The sequence below is a fragment of the Coccinella septempunctata genome, chromosome 8 (genome assembly GCF_907165205.1).
Source record: "Coccinella septempunctata chromosome 8, icCocSept1.1, whole genome shotgun sequence".
In the NCBI taxonomy this organism is placed as follows: Eukaryota; Metazoa; Arthropoda; class Insecta; order Coleoptera; family Coccinellidae; genus Coccinella; species Coccinella septempunctata.
In genome coordinates, this window is record NC_058196.1 from 33312713 (window position 1) to 33329854 (window position 17142).

Below are 17142 nucleotides of genomic sequence, written 5' to 3' on the forward strand. Positions count from 1 at the left end.
TATGCTTCTGTCAATTTGTGTTTATGACGTTTATGTTGTGTTATGAAATAAATAAAACTTTTCTTTTCTTCCACAGGATATTTTCACAGCTTTTTTTCGATTCTGCTAATCTTGGACAGAATAATGGTATGTCCTCATTTTTTACTTAACCATAATAAAGATAATTCGAAATTATTTACTCATTTTAGGGAAAGCATAAAAAAAGGAAACATGAAAAGAAAAGCAAAAAACGGAGGTCGTCATCGGACGAAAGTTCTAGCGATACTGAATGGATAGAAAAACCCGCGCCAGAGCAGGAAAAACCACGTTCTACAACTCCCCCAAAATTCAAAAAACCAGAGTTGGAACGAGAAGAATGGTTGAACGTGGACTCATTGTTTGCTTCAACTTCTACTGCCGACCGAAGAAAATCTCGCGAGTTGGAGAAGCGCAAAAAAAGACAGGAAGACCAATATAATCCCAGCCAGTGTTCTAGAGAGCTAAATCCTTATTGGAAAAATGGAGGTGATGGTTTACCCACTTTCAAAAAACCTTCATATGATCTGGACTTTGAAGAAACCAATAAAGAAGAAAGGAAGAAATATAATTGGAAAACATCAAAATCGAGTAATGATAAAGAAAGTGAGAAGAAAATATCATATGAGGAGGAAGAAAAAGGAAATCAGATAAATAGTACAAAAGAAATAAAGCAAGTTATACCAACATCTCTAGATCCTAATGTGATAGCTGCAAAACTTGTAAAAGCAGAAATCATGGGAAATTCTAAACTTGTAGAGGAACTGAAACTTAAATTAGAGGAAGCAAAAGCTGCTAAACTGGATGAACACGAAAGTAATAAGGTTATTCTTTTAACACAAACAGATTCTAAAGGATTTTCACGACCCGTAAAAATGGATGAAGATCGTGACTCTAGAAGAAAGAAGAGGAAAGTAGAAACATACACTGGCAAAGAGAGGACCAAATATTACGCTGACGATGATAAATATTCATTGAAACAAATGTTTGAAGCTGAGAAGTATAATTCATCTGATAGTGCCAATAAAGAATTTGCTAAAATGGCTAGTGGTATTAAGAAAAATGATGATATGGAGGATATATTTGTTGATAAAATTAGGCATCAACAATCGTCCAAAGATGTTGATAAAGCTATAAGCATGCAACAAAAGGTTATCAAGTCTGTTGACAACTGTACTAAATGTTTACAATCGGAAAGCATGCCAAAACATCTAATGATCGACTATAGTGAATACTGTTATATATCTATGCCAAGTTATGAACCTTTAACTGATGGACATTGCTTCATAAGCCCTGTTAGACACATTCCTTGTTCAGTCCAATTGGATGAAAATGAATGGAGTGAAATTAATAATTTACGATATAAATTAGTGAAGTTATTTGAGAGTCAAGATAAGTGTGTGATATTCTTTGAAACGGCCAAATATTTACACAAATACCCTCATATGGTTTTGGAATGTATACCAATTCCAAAGAATAAAAGTGAGCTAGCACCTATATATTTCAAAAAAGGTATAGAAGAATCTGAAACTGAATGGTCTCATAACAAAAAATTGATTTCTTTGAAGAACAGGGATGTGATCAAGGCTGTTCCTAAGGGATTGCCCTACTTTTTTGTCAGTTTCGGAATGACTGAAGGTTTTGCTCACATTATCGAGGATCAAAATATGTTTCCTAATAATTTCGCACAAGAAATTATTGGAGGTATGTTGGACATTCATCACAGTAAATGGAGAAAACCTAGAAGGGAAAGTTTTGATTTGCAAAAATCCCGCGTCTATGAGTTTAAAAAGTGGTGGAAATCGTGAAACACTAAAAGTCGAATTATAAACTTGTATATAGGTATTGTATGTAACTGAAAAGCTGTGTACATTAAAGAAAAGTATGAGAAAGACCATTACCTTTTATTTGTCTGTATATAAAGCATAAATTTTCAGCTTGAGCCTTTTCAAACAGGACATAGCAAGTGTAGTTTGAAGAGTCGATAGATTGATCTGCGCTTGCTTTGTCCAGTTTGTGATAAGTTTGGATTTCAACACGAACAAGCTCTTGCAAGTTGGTACTTCAATATCAGGTTTCGAAATGTGAAATTGCCAATCAATTATTACACAAAATTTACACATTTCATGATTTGTAATCATGAGTTTTTTCAACAAAACTTAGGTTAACCCAAAATACATTTGAATGTTAATAAAAGTTTCACAAGATTACTCTTGAAGATGGAAATTTAGCTGAGCCATTGTCTGACGTTTCCCAAATTATTGAAACAGTAGTGCTTATTAAATCCACAAAAAAAATATTTCAATCCCCAAATATAACACATTTTCGTTTATTCGAATTTCGCGCCATTGAATGAACCACATGGCCGCCATCTTAAAAAAGGGCAGCTTTCAGTACATGAATAAATGACTCACATCCTACCAATTCGAGTATTCTCCCTATAATATCTTATAAAATAATTTATTTTCAGATTTGATTTTCATTATTTTCAAAGTGAGTACCACCTAAATCGATTGTGTTGTAATTAAACTAATGCAAATGGCATCCTAAACAACGTTTCCGCTTTTGCAACAGGAAACCGTACCGAATGCAATTTTTCCTGTTGCTTCAATTCAAATTCGAAAAGCAACATTTTTCCCACCTAATTTTTTTAATAAAATGTGTTTTCAGATTATGATAAAGATCTCAAACGGTGTTGATGAAATACCTACATCTGCTAAAATTTTCATAACGAATCAATTGGGAGATGGTGGTATTGTGCCTGTAAGAAAAGTCAATCTTGTTACCATTAAGAAGATAACTCTTTCCACTTTTTCAGATTAATATAAGCGGTCGTTTAACCAACGAATTAGGAAAGGAGCTCCTGAAAGCAGCATCTGATGGGGACGTGGATGAAACCCAAAGGTTACTTTATGAAGGCGCCCCTTTCACAGCTGATTGGGTAAAAATTTGTAATCACGTGGATGTATCATTTTCTAAAAAAACGATTTTTGTTTCAAGCTAGGAACCAGCCCCCTTCATCTAGCTGCACAAGGCAATCATGTGGAAATATGCGAAATATTATTGAGGGCTGGAATTTCCACTAATGCAAGAACTAAAGTCGATAGGACTCCTCTTCATATGGCTGCATATGAAGGACATTTAGAAGTTGTAAAATTATTATTGAAGGAAGAAGCTGACGTGGATGAGACTGATTTGGTTTGTTTGATGAATGAATTGTATTCTCAGATCAGTTAATTATATGGTTTAGTTAGGTATGACGCCTCTCCATTGGGCAGTGCAAAATGGTCACTTTGACGTAGTACAAGCCCTATTGAACGGTGGAGCCCACCAGGATATGGAGAATAAGTTTGGTTTGAAACCTATAGATATAGCGCACCAGATTGAAAGGTATGATATAATTGAGTTACTCGAGGAGGGAGTATTGGAAGATCCTACATCGGCTACGGAAAATCTGGCTATCGAGATGGCTACTGAAGATGAAAACGTTGAACAATTGACCTTGTCTAATAATACCATCACAATGGAAGATATCGATGATTCCTCTAATGCCTTAGGTTTGTTGAAATTTTTGTATCGAAGTGTTGTTTTTATTATTTTTTTTTAGACGATAAAATACATGAGATGAAATTCAAATGTGAACCGGAAATGGATAACTCTTTGTCGGATTCTATGAAAATCTTGCAAGAACATGGTATAACCCTTTTACCGACTGATGATGACAATAATATTCTTAGTACGGTGATGGAAAGCGGCCATTCTGTAGTTTTAACAGGTTAGTGTTATTATTACTGAGAAATCAGTGGGTTTTATCGGTGTTATTATTACTCAGAGGTGGGAAAGCAAATTTTGGAGTCGGTGAAAGCTGAGGAAGAATCCTCTCAAAACATAACAAGAAATCTAGTGAATCTTGAGCGGGAGAGATTCATTACTGTGAGTCCCAGCGATTTACTGACTTTGTCTCCGCAACCTACGGTTGAAAAGAAGGAGAGGTCGAAGGTGATTAATAAAGAGTCACGAAACATCAAACGAATAGTGATGAAGAAGAATAAGCTGCAACCAATGTCTTTGACACCGAATGTGAGTAGATTTATTCATTACAGCTTATAATTTCAACTAACAAAACTTTGCAGATTCTCAAACAAGCGAATCAGAATGTTCAATTGTTCCGACCCAGCTCTAAAGAAACAGAAAATGAGAGATTATCGAAAGAATTAGCTGAAGCGAAGAGGACGATAGAGGAATACAAGCAAAAACTGTTAGAGAAAGAGGCAGAGTTAGAGACTTACAAATTGAAGTTAAAACTTCTGGGGTACAGTTGACCTGATTGTTTCCTTATTTTTTTGTACATATTCATTTTTAACCTCGCATTGACTCACTCCTCGAAGTTATTTATTGTTGTAAAATATGAATCGAGTCACCTGATCATGATTACAAGGTAAAAGACATCGGAGAGGCTTTCTTGTTGGTTATTATTGTATTATCTCTTTTCATCCTATCTGATTTGTGCCTTAAAAGGAACTGAATGAAATATGTCCCCATTATGGCCTCCTTTAATCCAAACGAAACAAGTCTTTATTGCTCATTTGGAAGGAGATGGCGGTTCACACGACGACCACGTTTTTCACCGTATCGTAATTTATGACGAATCGTTATTTTTCACGTATCGTGATTTATGACGGATCGTTTTTTTCGACGTATCGTGATTTATGACGAATCGTTATTTTCGAGTTGAATGTCTAAAAACAATCAGGAGTGTGAACCGAAAGTTAGAGTGTTATTCAGTTTCGAAAATTGTATTCAGATATTTCAGTTTTATTTCTTGGATTGTTTTGAAGATGATGAAGATTTTAAGGAAATGTGATAATTTTTGAGTGATGTTTAGTCATTGTCTTCGGAATAAACTGTTATTTTTATTATTATATTTGTTATTTCGAAAATAAAAATTGTTTTTATGAAATTACTTTTTTTTTAATCAACTTAGCGTACCATTGAAGTAGTAGAGGTCAAACGATAAAAAGTTAAGGCTCGGATATATGGAAATATGAACAAAACTTTTCGTTTCTGAAAGAAATCAACAATTTTTTCGCGTGTTTGCAGTTTCTGGTAAACTGTCGAAAACTAAGAAATGAGTTCTAAGAAGAAGAAACTTGATGAATAAACTCTATGGTTTGCGTGAACTGAAATGAGTACAAAGAAAGGAGATTAGAATAATTTTTCGATCGAAATGATTAAATTTATATAGTTTAAGTGAACATACGTAAATCATACAATTATTATTCTAATATCGTTCTTTTGAATTATCATAAAAGAATTTTACTAATCTTAACCTCACCCGAATGTCAGAAAAAACAGCTGATCAAAAAATAAAATAATATTTTTAGTTATGTCAAAATTGTTTATATTTTGACAAGTAAATTTTATTGGGTATTTCTTTTAAATAAAGAATTATTTATTAGTTATATTAAACAATTTATACAAAAGGATAAAATGGGTAATTGGAAGTCTTAACACCTTTAGTTATGGAAGATATCAACTGTCTAGGTGTTACTTTCTTGAGAAACTTCGATTCTGCTAATTTGGCTAGAGTAGAAGCAGTTTCTCAAGATGCCTCAGGTAAATGTTAAAATAAATCATTTCAGTGGAGATATTTCCAGTCTTCGATAAATAAATTGATATTATCCGCAGTGTACATCAACTCTGGAAGTCATACCAGCACGAGTACCAAAACCTTACCTGATATTCCAGACTGTGAATACAACATATGGACAAAACCAGATTGTGGTGGCACTGAATTCGAGAATGGCAACAGGACTTGGTTTTATTTCGGGATGAGAGGTTTGTTAGGACAATTTTTCATTGCCAGAACAAATCTAGGTAGCATTTTACCCGAGTTTCTCATATTGAGGTATATTCTGATCGAATTACAGTATTTAAATGATCAAAGTAATGAAATTGTTCTATAAAAAATAGAGAGAATGATCAATTTTGTACCTTTTGGGCTGTATGATTTTCAGTCAAGAAATTGAAGAATATGAATGTGTGTGGGATAAGATTCCTCAAAATTTTGAATGTTTACTTGAAGGAATTAGGGCAATCTGTTGATGTTATGGAGTATTTAATAGTCAAGTGAATTTTGCAGCGAATGCCTCGTCCCTCTTGGTAAAGTTGAACATAGTCAATCTCAATAAACAAGCAAAAATGTACAGTCAGGGGATGTGCCCTGTTTATAAAGTAGTACCATCTAGAACTGGATGGGATAGGATACGAGATAAGCCAACATACACTGTAAGTGTCCTTGCTGTTTTGACCATTTACAGAGTGAGCCAACACTCTCAAATATCTCGTGTTGTAACAAATTGATCGATTCAAACTCCTGGTTGGCTCACACTGTATCTTTAACCTTGAAACGATGGAAATTTGACGATATTTTCTTTTTTCGACGGTTAGAACGAAGACGACATATTCACCCTCAGTTTCAAATATCGCACCCCCGAAAACCACCAGGCAGTTACCTATTTCGCTTTCACCTACCCCTTCTCCTACAACGATATCCAGAAGATGCTGGGTAACATCGACGCAAAGTTCGCCAGCATGCCGTTGGCGGAAAACGACGACATATATTACGTGCGAGAATGCGCTTGCCTGTCGCTCGACAAGAGGAGGGTGGACCTGCTGACCATAACCTCGAAATACGGCATGTCGAACGCGAGGGAGACCAGGCTCAAGAACCTGTTCACCGACGAGAACGTTCAGAGACCGTTTAGGTTTCCCAACAAGAAGGTGAGTTTCAGCCAGGCATTCACGTCAAAAACGGAGTTGCAAGACTTTCTTATGAAATGACAACATCGTCTAGTGTTGTCAACGTTACTGACGTGGAGATTCGGTCAATTGTTTCATGCCTTGCTTCGATCAGGATACTTTTATGTGTGGTGGAGGTGCAAGACGCATGTTTTTCAGGTTATATTCATATCGGCCAGAGTGCATCCGGGTGAAACGCCGTCCAGTTTCGTGTTCAACGGGCTGTTGCACCTGTTGCTCAACAGGGACGATCCCATAGCCGTAGCGCTTCGTAGGATGTACGTCTTCAAGCTGATACCCTGTCTGAATCCGGACGGGGTCGCTAGAGGTCACTATCGTACCGATTCTAGAGGAGTTAACCTGAACAGGATGTACCTGAATCCGTCTCTGTCTCTCCACCCTTCGATATTCGCCGCCAGAGCTCTGATCAGGTACGTGCTGCATGCGGGGTGACGCTTCGCTACATCTTTCCCCTTGCTAGGTACTATCACTACGGATACGACAAGGCGGACACGATCACCCTATGCCCGAACTGTGCCGATCCCGGCCAAGCGGAATTCAATATGGCGGAAACGGAGGACAATCAGTGCGGAAACGTCATCAGTTCGAAGGTTTCCCACATGAGTCTGGAAGAGAACGGAAACCCGATGTGGAAATGTGAGTTTTCGAAGGTTAGGGCTCAAGAATTATTGATATCTCGGACGGCTGTGGAAAATCCAAATTATGTTGGTAATAACCGTCGAGATTTCGAGTTGCGGAATTTAGGTTGGTAGTGGGATTGAACATAGACTCATGGAACATAGATTTCTATGATTGAATCAAAGAGTATCAACTCTTTAATTGAACCCATTGAACGCTATGGTTCCCATAGAGTTCAATGATTGAACCAAAGAGTATCAAGCACAGAACACCAATATAATCAGTCAAGTCTTTGATTGAACTACAGAAATTATTATTAGCTCTCTTTCGTGACTTTTTGCGTCTGGATTTCTAAAGCCTGTCATAGAGATCGATAATTCTTGACGCAAGTTGTTGAAATTTTTGTTCTGTATGGGGTATAATCGATCAAGGCGAGTCCGTATGTTTTATTCCAGTCAAGAGACTCTGTACCATTTGCGGGACGCCGCTGAAACTGTCATCCAGCAACGAGAGCCTGGAAAAATTGAACGGTAAGGGCGACGTGAACCCGGCCGATTCGGGACTCTTCCTCTACATGGACCTGCACGGGCACGCTTCCAAGAAGGGCATCTTCATTTACGGCAACCACTTCGAGACGCCCGAACAGAACGTCGAGTGCATGCTGCTGGCCAAGTTGATGTCCATCAACAACCACAACTTTCACTTCACCGCCTGCAACTTTAGCGAGAGAAACATGTTCATCAAGTAAGGAAAAATTCGTTGACATTTGACATTGACACTTGACGTTTATGAACGTCAACTGTCACTTATTTTTTCTGTTGGCGTTTATGGAACATTATTGTGTCTCGCGTTACAGAGATAAACGTGACGGGCTGAGCAGAGCCGGTTCCGGAAGGGTCGCCATCTCGACCTTGACGGGACTGATAAAGAGCTACACCCTGGAGTGCAATTACAACACGGGCAGGATAGTGAACGTGCTCCCGCCCACCGTGAAGGAGCGGCAGCAGAAAGGCTACGCCCTCCCGGTGCCGCCCAAGTACTCCCCGACCGTCTTCGAAGAGGTGACAGTCCGATCCGGACCAAATCGCCCAAAATTGACGTTGTCGTGTTTCAGGTGGGCCGATCGCTGGGCGCCTCCATCCTGGACCTGACCGGTAACAACCCGCTGACCAGGCTCCCGCATTCCGAATTTCACACCCTCACCGGCGTGATGGACTGGATAAGGACCAACTGCATCCAGGAGTTTGGAGAGGCGAGGTCCAAGACGAAAACGAGCTTATCTCAGGTACGAAAGAAAAAGTCAAGCTCTACCGCTCACGAAGACGTTACCATACACTCGTGCAATCTGTCGTGATCCGATTTGTCCTTGTGTGAATCTGCGCGTTTCGAGGTTAGGTCTATCGCTCTCTATGGGCTGCGGGGGCGGGGCTAATTTTGACGTGTAACTAGGTTAACTTCGATTAATGGCCAACTGCGTGTGATTTTTCGAAAATGTTGATCTGGCTAAATTAAGTAGTCAATTTTTTCTTCGATTTTGGACTGTTTGACTTTGAGGATAGGGATATAATCTCTAACCCAGTAGAATTTTACCGTACTGAATGAAAATCTTGCCAATTTAATACAGATCGGGGTGGAAATTCCTTCGAGGTTGCTTGGAAATTTCTTCGTGTGCATTTAACATGTTTCTGGGGTGTTTCAGTTTCAGAGAGGGATGCGCTCCCGTAAGGGGCAGGGAGAGGACTTTGCAAAGATAATTAATCAAAGAAACGCTTATTAGAAGAAGATAAATCAAGTGTATGTTTCTCTCTGTTCAAGATTCACACAATGACGATAAAATACTTTTGGGAATTGTTATTTGAACGTCGTTTTGTACATCTGTTATTGCAATTGTGTAAAAATTTTATCGTGTAATTTTTATATTTTCATATTAAATCTTCTCATTCATAATGTATATTTTATTTTGGTTTGTTCTGCTTCTTTCGTATGGGTCTGTTTGAGCAAGGATTAAGATTTGAATTCGGTGCCTCTTTTTGTAGTTTTGATGTTTCTAATCTAGTTTTGTCCCTTTGCTGGGAAAACTTTATTTTATATATCTGATGTGATATTAATTTCTCTTATCTACACCTGTTTTTTTCTTTTAATAGTGTAAATTAAAATGTATTTCAGTGTTCAATATGAAAAAATCTTCCAGAAGGAGGTATAAATGTGTAAGAAATATCTCTTTTATCTTCTATCTGAACTCAGGTAACTAACTGATACATGATACCATGTGGATCAGAACCAAGAACATCTGCCTCTGTTGGGTTCATTTTCCTTTAATATTTTTTCAGATTTTCTGTTTCAGGGTGGAAAAAGACGACAAAGAATCAGATCAACTTCCTCCAGCACGATCTACAATAAGACTTTACCAAGAAACAGACCATCGTCGGTACCTATTGAACGTAAAGAGAATATAATATTCGAGAATGAACCGTTCAAGGCGAGCTCTTCGGGTAAAATTCCGAAGCGGAAATCTAGCCTGAAAATACAGAAGGCAATCCTAAAGAAGAACAAGACGAAGTTGAATTTACAGTTGAAATGTAAAAATTCGAACGCCGAGAAAGGTAAGGGTAAGAGTAAGTCTCCGGCCTTGGTGACTGGTAGACAGATGGACATCACTACCAAGTTCGCAACTGTCGAAGACAACCAGTTACTGACGGAAACCGTCAAAACTGAAGTGGATCCTTGCAAGTTCCAACCGGGGAAGTCTTTCGTGGAAAAGACTTTATTTTCCTGGAATGTTACGGCGACTACAACATTGAACGATCCGTTCAACGATGAAAAATCCTTGGGTTTCTTGAAGAATCCTTCGGAACCAGGATCGAGTTCTGGTCCTCGCATGAATGCCTTCTCCAAAAATGCCTTCTTTAACAAGAGTAAAAAGCTGGCTTTGAGGAGGATTGGTACGAACGTTGAGAGTTCCGCCAAGGCCGAGAAGGTGAAGAAGAAAAAGAGACTGGTGAAAAAACACTGATGGTTGGTTTCTTGGTGATAAGTTTTGTGATTTCAAGCAGCTTTACGATTTGTGGTTCAGTAAGTTCAGATTTTTTTCTCCCTTGTACAAATCTAAATCATTTAATTTCGTTAGTTTAGGTTTGTTGATTGACAGAGTATAATTTATTTGCATCGATTTCCAATAAATATCATGACAACAATAATTGTTTTCTTTCTTCCATCCCAAACAGAGACAATTCTCTATGATCCCAAACCTTCAGTAATCTACCACAGAATCAAAGATTACTTGACTCTATAATCTTTGCACAGAATACAATTATTAATGTTCTGTGATATTATACAATGTTCTGTGATCGATACCGATAAGATTATTCTGTGAACTTTCAATGTCATTGAAAACGATAATTAAAGTTTATGGTGGATGCGCTTCGTAATAAATGTAAAACGAAGTTTTTCAGGATATTCACAGGCTATTTCATAATTTTTCCCTAGTTAACTATTGAAAAAGGGATTCACTAGAAACCATTTATGGGATAAAGGAATAAGTATGTAGGGATAAGTTATCGGCCATCATAAACCAACAAAACCCATGGCATTTCCACTAAAATTTTAAGGAACGTATGCGCTCCTCCACCAAAAAGCGTGCAATCAAAGCTTCCTGCCGCATTCCACAGATGGACGACCAACCCATGCCCATTGCCCATGCACATACCATCGTGGTTTGATATTTCACAACGGTATCCAACAACAAATGAGAAAACAATTTCAATTGGCTTACTAGTGGGAGCGGTTGCTGGTACACTAAATGATGAGTAATTGTTATTATCGTATTGTAATTTCTGTTGGAGAATTTTTGTGATAAAATGGTTTCTTTGAGGTACATGGACCTTTTGTGTTTTTTGATAGTTTGTGCAGCTTTGTTTACTATATGTGAGTACGTCATAATTAATACTATTCCCTAATTTAAATTGTTACCAGAAATGAGCATAAACGGTTTTTAAAAGGAAAGTTCGAAGGCACGCGAATTGTTTACAATGTTGATTTTAGCGATATTCCCAAACTGTTCTTTATTTCTTTTCAAATAAAAATAAAATATTTCCCTCATTACTTTTAATCGCAGGTTATGATAAATTTTAAACAGGTTGAACGCTTATGATATAATGACAGGTGTTGAATTCGAGAAGAATTTCTGAAATGCTTGCTATGATCAGAAGTTTTTTCGAATAATAAACATTTTTATTTCAAAATCATGAATCACTGCGGTTTGATGATTATTCAACAGAAGTTATTGAAATAAAAGATACGATCCGAAAAAAAAATAAGTTTTGACTCGACCTTAGATGGATTTAAATAAAATTTTCGAACATGTACCATTTCTAATTAATCCTCTGTGGAGATGTCCTCTTGAGTCATAAATTATTCATCAATTGCTGATTGTTATTCACTTGAACTCATTAAATAGTCAATTTACAACTTTCATTACTTCATTCAGAGCAGTAGAACTCAAGCTTTTGATCCATCGAAAAGTTTCTGGGAATTTTGGATTGAAAATTTAATTTCAAAATCTTATAGTTTGAGGTTTTTCATAATTTGACTAAATTCTAGATGGAAGTTATTATAGTAAACCTTCAATGAAAAGGGGAAAACCCTTTTTTCTTTACCATTCGTAACATTGATGATTAATCAAGTTCAGAGTTTCCTTGTTAATCAAAACGTGACTGTAAAGAACAAAAAATACCTAGACGTATATGCGAAGTAATGCCTTTATGTTGATCGATAATTCTTCAAGATGAAATGCCCTCTTGATTTTTTACGCACGTAAAAATGGTACGCTATTATAAGAGCTTTGCTAATGATGCTCACTAATGAGCGATGCTGAAGGGGCATATTCTTTGCCTTTGAAAAGTGCCGTCTCGGCAATCAAGTGGAATTTAAGTAAATGAAACATGTAGCAATGAGAAAAAATTAAGCAAATCTGGAAATTGTCATTCGTTTCTTTCCTTCCATTTTCATTATTCCTCTTTGTGATTTAAAGAGATTTTCCAGAGAGCTCATTTTTTAAAATTCAAGTCGTTGTGTTCGGCTTGTCATGAAAGGCCTGTTTAGACATGTATGTTATCCAGAATTTTCACAGGTATTCAACTTCATATCGGGATATCCAGATCAATGAACTGAAAAGATAATAAGCCTTTGTTCGATTTTTCAGTGGCCTGTTTTCTTCAGGAAAGTTGGAAATTCAAGCAACGGGTGTCAAAGAAATTTAATTTCGTTGTCCGGTAAACAATTTTTTAGCAAAATGTTTTCGTTTATTGAATCTATTAATATACTGATGAGTATTCTTATTTATATAGAGATATCTAAATGGTCTAAAATAAGTAAACATAAGATAATTAATCTTCAGAGCAAAAGATAAGACTATTTTTATTCTTACCATTATCATTCCCGAACGCATCATCTCTTGTCAAATCTAAAAGTCACGCATGACACATGACGTACGGTTCTTTGTTGTGTCAACAAATTCACGTATGCAATTTGAATCCTTGCCACGTAAAAAAGATGCGAATTTCAAAACTTTCCCAGGAACTGTATTCGAGTTGACAACGTTCGAAAGATTCGCTTTTGAGCTTTCCTGATCTGCTAAAATACAGGTACTTATTTTGATTGTTTTTCGAATCTGTAGCTGCTGCTATCGAATGCTATCAGTGCACTGGTAGCGATCCCGAAAGGCCATTCCAGTGCAACGAATGGCTTACAGACGATATAGATTTAAAACCAGAATCATGCGACTCCGTTTATGACGCTAAGTACTGCGTAAAGCACTATGGACGTTTCGAAGGTATTCAATGAAGGGTCTGGTTAAAAAACTAACCAAACATTGAAGTCTGTTTTACTAATTCGGGATGAAAAACTTACAAATGTGTCAATAACAATCATGTACTCTTCATTTCTTATTGCTAACCACTAACTATACTAATCTATCATGCTTTTTAACCTATGCTGGATTAACTGGGAACTGCAGCTTCTGCGATACTTTGCTATCAGTGTACGGCAGCAGATTCTGTTGATTGCTCCGATGGAATGGTCCATATGGGAGGTATAGAACCTCAGAGTTGCGACAATGTTTTTGAGGCACAATACTGTGTGAAATCTACCAGTTTACACAGTGAGTAATGTGAATATCACCACGAAATTTGATAGTGGGTCTAGTTTTTAGATTAATTTATTGTGTCTCTGTAGATAGGCATCCCTTGGTATTTCCTCACTAACTATTTGAATATTTGCGTGTTTAGATCAAAACTGTACATTTTTCTTACAGGAGGAATAGGTGCCAAGCGCTTCTGTTCATCTTTAGATCTGGGCAACTACTGCAATTATGTCAAACAGCCCGGGGACCTTCTGACGTATCGAACTTGCATCTACACCTGCACAGGAGACGGATGCAATCCAGCCAATAGGTCGAAATCTCACATTTTCGTTCTTTCAACAGCCTTAATCTTGACGGTTTATCGTTACCTTCAAAGATAAGACAAGATCTCGTATAATAATCTCGTATAGCTTCAACTGTAGGTACTGAAATAGCCCCCAGTCTTAACCAATGAGATTAAGAATGAGTCAAAAATCCATTGATCGTAAAGCGAACGCTTTAAAATACGTAAGTTTGGTAACTTTAACCCTTCAGAATGCTGTCCTCGGTCTCAGCATGCGTTATTCTCGAACCAGAGAGGGAGATCTGTTCATTTCTTCCACGGCTGTCCTGATGGCCGAAGTGGTCAAATTGACGACTTGCTTGGCCATCGTTTACGTGGACTCCGGTGGTATCATCAAGTTGTTCGAAGCTCTTCATGCCTACATCATAAAACAACCCTTGGATACTTTGAAGGTGGGAGTTCCGTCCCTTCTTTACGTGATACAGAACAATCTGTTATATCTGTCGGCGTCGCATTTGGACGCAGCCACCTATCAGGTAACGTACCAGTTGAAAATCTTCACGACAGCCATTTTCTCGGTGTTGATCCTCAAGAAACAGCTGATACTGACGCAGTGGCTGTCTCTGGTGTCCCTGATCGGAGGCATCGTCCTCGTCCAGCTGGCCCAGGACAAGGCGCCGGCCAAAGTGCCCAACGGGATGGAGCAGAACCACGTTATAGGCTTCCTGGCTGCCCTCGGTGCCTGTTGCCTCTCCGGCTTTGCTGGTGTGTATTTCGAGAAGATTCTGAAAGGAAGCGACATCTCGGTGTGGATGAGGAACATCCAGCTGAGTCTCCTGTCCATCCCGATAGGATTGGTCACCTGTTTCGCGCAGGACAATTCCAAAATTTTAAATCAGGGATTTTTCTTCGGTTACGACGGTTTCGTCGTGTACCTGATCGTCCTGCAGGCTACGGGGGGTCTGTTGGTAGCCTTGGTTGTCAAATACGCCGATAACATCCTCAAAGGATTCGCGACCTCCTTAGCCATAATAATATCGTGCATTGTCTCCATTTATCTCTTCGATTTTCATCTGACCGTCAAGTTTTCCGTCGGTGCTATGTTGGTGATATTCGCGATTTTCTTGTACGGTTACCAACCGAAGAAAAAACAATCCCCTATCACGGCTCACAAGGTGTAGTTCACACTGTTTTTTTCAACGTTGAGATTATTTTGTGCCACATTTTTCAGAAGGGTTTATTTACCGTACTTATCAAACAACAAGAAAAGATCTAAAAGTATTTTATTCGATTTCGAGTGCTTTTCAGTACAAACATGTTGAATCACTTGAGATACGCTTAGGTTGTGTTTTTTTTTTACTAAGTTTTAAGATTTCACGTTGCATTTATATGTACATAGTTTAGCAACAGTAAATTATATCATTACAATATTGTAAGATGAAAAAAATCAATTCTTTTCCACGTTCTCAATAGATTATTTTCATCGATTACCTTTGGCAATAATTGTAGCGAATCAAAACTACGATCTTCCTATTTTATTCTGAAAGAACTTAACGATATATATATACAAGTGTGAAAATAAAAATTTTTATAAATATATATACATCTTTGATCCTCAATACTCTCGTTAGGTTTATACTGTTTCTTCTGATCGAAATATCGAGTTACATCCTGAATTTCAACAACGCTCATCACCTTCTAAAAATAAGACACGTTATTAACATTGCTCGAATCATGGCAATTTTTTTTCTTCCACCACCAGAACAACCCAGTAGAACTAAACTATCTACAAGACTAAAACCATTTCAATTGAGGGATCGTAGCGAACTTTCAGATACAATCTTATTCACCAATTTTTTTTGAGAACTGACGTTAGGAACTTGATTTTCTTTGGCTAACCTGTTGAAGAAAATTTTCCCGTACTCAAAGGATGATATCATGATTGCGCAGGAAGGGGCCACCTTGACCACCCGTGGAAAGAGCCCGGCGAACAAGCCTCTGAAGCCGTGAGATCTGCGTATGTCAAGGAATGTGTCGTAAAAGGAACCTACCATTGTTTTAGATTTACCTGAAAGCGTAAGAATCAACATAAAAAATGAATGAATAACGGGGATACTTTTCGTATGTCTGGATTTGGGAGTTTTCTAGGTAACTGGCTTCCTTACCACCATATATAGTTTTTTCCCCCAATTGGATCTGCTGGTGCGTCTTGATCACATCGAAAGGGGTAGTTATCGTCGCGGCGACCTAAAAAAATTGTGTGTACGAAGAAAAAACTGAGTATTTCAAACATACCATTCCAGCAAGTCCGCCACAAATGAAGCTTTTAGAGAAAGACGGCTGATTAGACGTCCAAAAAAGTTTTTTGAAAGTCTCGTAATTAGTCCAGTATATGGCAGAAAACGGAACATCCCTGCATAAAGTGGGAATCACCCCCATCCATAACGCACCCACGCCATCCTGCTTGATCAGCATTTTTAATGCTCGTCCGATTTCTACAAAATTAACACTGAGATTCTTCGTAACTCGAAGCTTAGATTGATAACACACCATAATAACTTAATTTTTGTGACTGCATTTTAGTCCTTATTAACTCTAGAGGGCTCACGAGAGTGACTGAAAAAATTCTAGCTGTTCCACCAGAAATAAGGGGAATCCAAAAAGGTTGTTCCGCGAGTCCTGCATTGTGAGCATTATATTTATGTTTCAACTTCAACCTAAATTGTTCATAAGCCACAAAATAGATTATTGTCGCAGGGATGGCTAAAACGAGGGTCGGACTTAAACCACTCCACAAAGATGTTATACCCTCTGTTTTGGTTATTTTATAAAATGCATCCTGAAATGAATGAAACTTGTCATGACTTCCTTATAACCTTCAAGGTTTAATTCACCATCGTTCCAGAGAAATGTCCTGGCCTGGCATACCACTGTCTCTGTAAATCTTGCGGTTTGCAACCACAAAAATGATCCATCAAACCGTTACAGTATAAAAAGCATCTTGGAGTGTTTTTCTGTTGAGCCTGAAGCCTTATTTTTACTACATCCAAGGGTGTTACTAAAATTGTTGTCGTTATTTAAGAAATATCGATAAATAACTTTATTATTCAAGCAAATTTGAATACCTAATAGTGAGGTTACCACCGCACCAGTGCATGATGCTAAAGCTTGCTGTGTTGGAGTGATAAGAAAGTCCACATCTTCTTGAGCTGGTAAACTTTCTCTTTCTCCAGAGTCCATGGTTCCCCGCGAACTTTGTCCAATT

At 37.8% G+C, this 17142-nt stretch overlaps 6 protein-coding genes across 9 annotated transcripts; 5 read left to right on the forward strand and 1 right to left on the reverse strand.

Annotated features, from left to right (window-relative positions):
- The first annotated feature begins 28 nt into the window (after positions 1 to 28).
- On the forward strand, positions 29 to 1909 carry LOC123318533 (CWF19-like protein 2 homolog). The gene is made up of 2 exons (XM_044905177.1): positions 29 to 126; positions 189 to 1909. Exons 1-2 carry the CDS (start codon positions 124 to 126, stop codon positions 1821 to 1823), a joined length of 1638 nt encoding a protein of 545 aa, XP_044761112.1. The 5' UTR covers positions 29 to 123; the 3' UTR covers positions 1824 to 1909.
- Positions 1910 to 2191: 282 nt separating this feature from the next.
- On the forward strand, positions 2192 to 4975 carry LOC123318534 (GA-binding protein subunit beta-1-like). 2 transcript variants are annotated; one of them, XM_044905179.1, is made up of 8 exons: positions 2192 to 2508; positions 2686 to 2778; positions 2834 to 2956; positions 3016 to 3213; positions 3266 to 3572; positions 3623 to 3790; positions 3848 to 4095; positions 4149 to 4975. In XM_044905179.1, exons 2-8 carry the CDS (start codon positions 2689 to 2691, stop codon positions 4335 to 4337), a joined length of 1323 nt encoding a protein of 440 aa, XP_044761114.1. In that variant the 5' UTR covers positions 2192 to 2508; positions 2686 to 2688; the 3' UTR covers positions 4338 to 4975. The 2 variants fall into 2 exon arrangements, with proteins under 2 accessions (XP_044761114.1, XP_044761113.1); XM_044905178.1 differs by lacking the exon at positions 2192 to 2508 and having other exon boundaries at positions 2577 to 2778.
- Positions 4976 to 5196: 221 nt separating this feature from the next.
- LOC123318908 (cytosolic carboxypeptidase-like protein 5) lies at positions 5197 to 10649 on the forward strand. The gene is made up of 10 exons (XM_044905688.1): positions 5197 to 5631; positions 5704 to 5853; positions 6158 to 6303; positions 6466 to 6798; positions 6976 to 7247; positions 7298 to 7473; positions 7911 to 8199; positions 8312 to 8516; positions 8570 to 8740; positions 9800 to 10649. The coding sequence occupies exons 1-10, from the start codon at positions 5538 to 5540 to the stop codon at positions 10466 to 10468; spliced, it is 2505 nt and encodes an 834-aa protein (XP_044761623.1). The 5' UTR covers positions 5197 to 5537; the 3' UTR covers positions 10469 to 10649.
- A 494-nt stretch (positions 10650 to 11143) lies between these two features.
- LOC123318989 lies at positions 11144 to 13979 on the forward strand. Of its 2 annotated transcripts, XM_044905780.1 has the most exons (4): positions 11144 to 11379; positions 13130 to 13285; positions 13469 to 13612; positions 13766 to 13979. In XM_044905780.1, the coding sequence occupies exons 1-4, from the start codon at positions 11313 to 11315 to the stop codon at positions 13972 to 13974; spliced, it is 576 nt and encodes a 191-aa protein (XP_044761715.1). In that variant the 5' UTR covers positions 11144 to 11312; the 3' UTR covers positions 13975 to 13979. The 2 variants fall into 2 exon arrangements, 1 of the variants encoding a protein (XP_044761715.1); XR_006538435.1 differs by lacking the exons at positions 11144 to 11379; positions 13130 to 13285; positions 13469 to 13612 and adding an exon at positions 12448 to 13097 and having other exon boundaries at positions 13766 to 13900.
- A 6-nt stretch (positions 13980 to 13985) lies between these two features.
- Positions 13986 to 15476, forward strand: LOC123318987 (UDP-galactose translocator). Its single transcript, XM_044905778.1, has one exon. The coding sequence runs from the start codon at positions 14045 to 14047 to the stop codon at positions 15056 to 15058; it is 1014 nt and encodes a 337-aa protein (XP_044761713.1). The 5' UTR covers positions 13986 to 14044; the 3' UTR covers positions 15059 to 15476.
- Positions 15144 to 17138, reverse strand: LOC123318988 (solute carrier family 25 member 40-like). 2 transcript variants are annotated; one of them, XM_044905779.1, is made up of 6 exons: positions 17003 to 17138; positions 16772 to 16935; positions 16428 to 16716; positions 16173 to 16372; positions 16043 to 16124; positions 15144 to 15945 (listed from the first exon to the last, which is right to left on the reverse strand). In XM_044905779.1, exons 1-6 carry the CDS (start codon positions 17115 to 17117, stop codon positions 15683 to 15685), a joined length of 1113 nt encoding a protein of 370 aa, XP_044761714.1. In that variant the 5' UTR covers positions 17118 to 17138; the 3' UTR covers positions 15144 to 15682. The 2 variants fall into 2 exon arrangements, 1 of the variants encoding a protein (XP_044761714.1); XR_006538434.1 differs by having other exon boundaries at positions 15144 to 15575; positions 15777 to 16124.
- Positions 17139 to 17142: the final 4 nt, after the last annotated feature.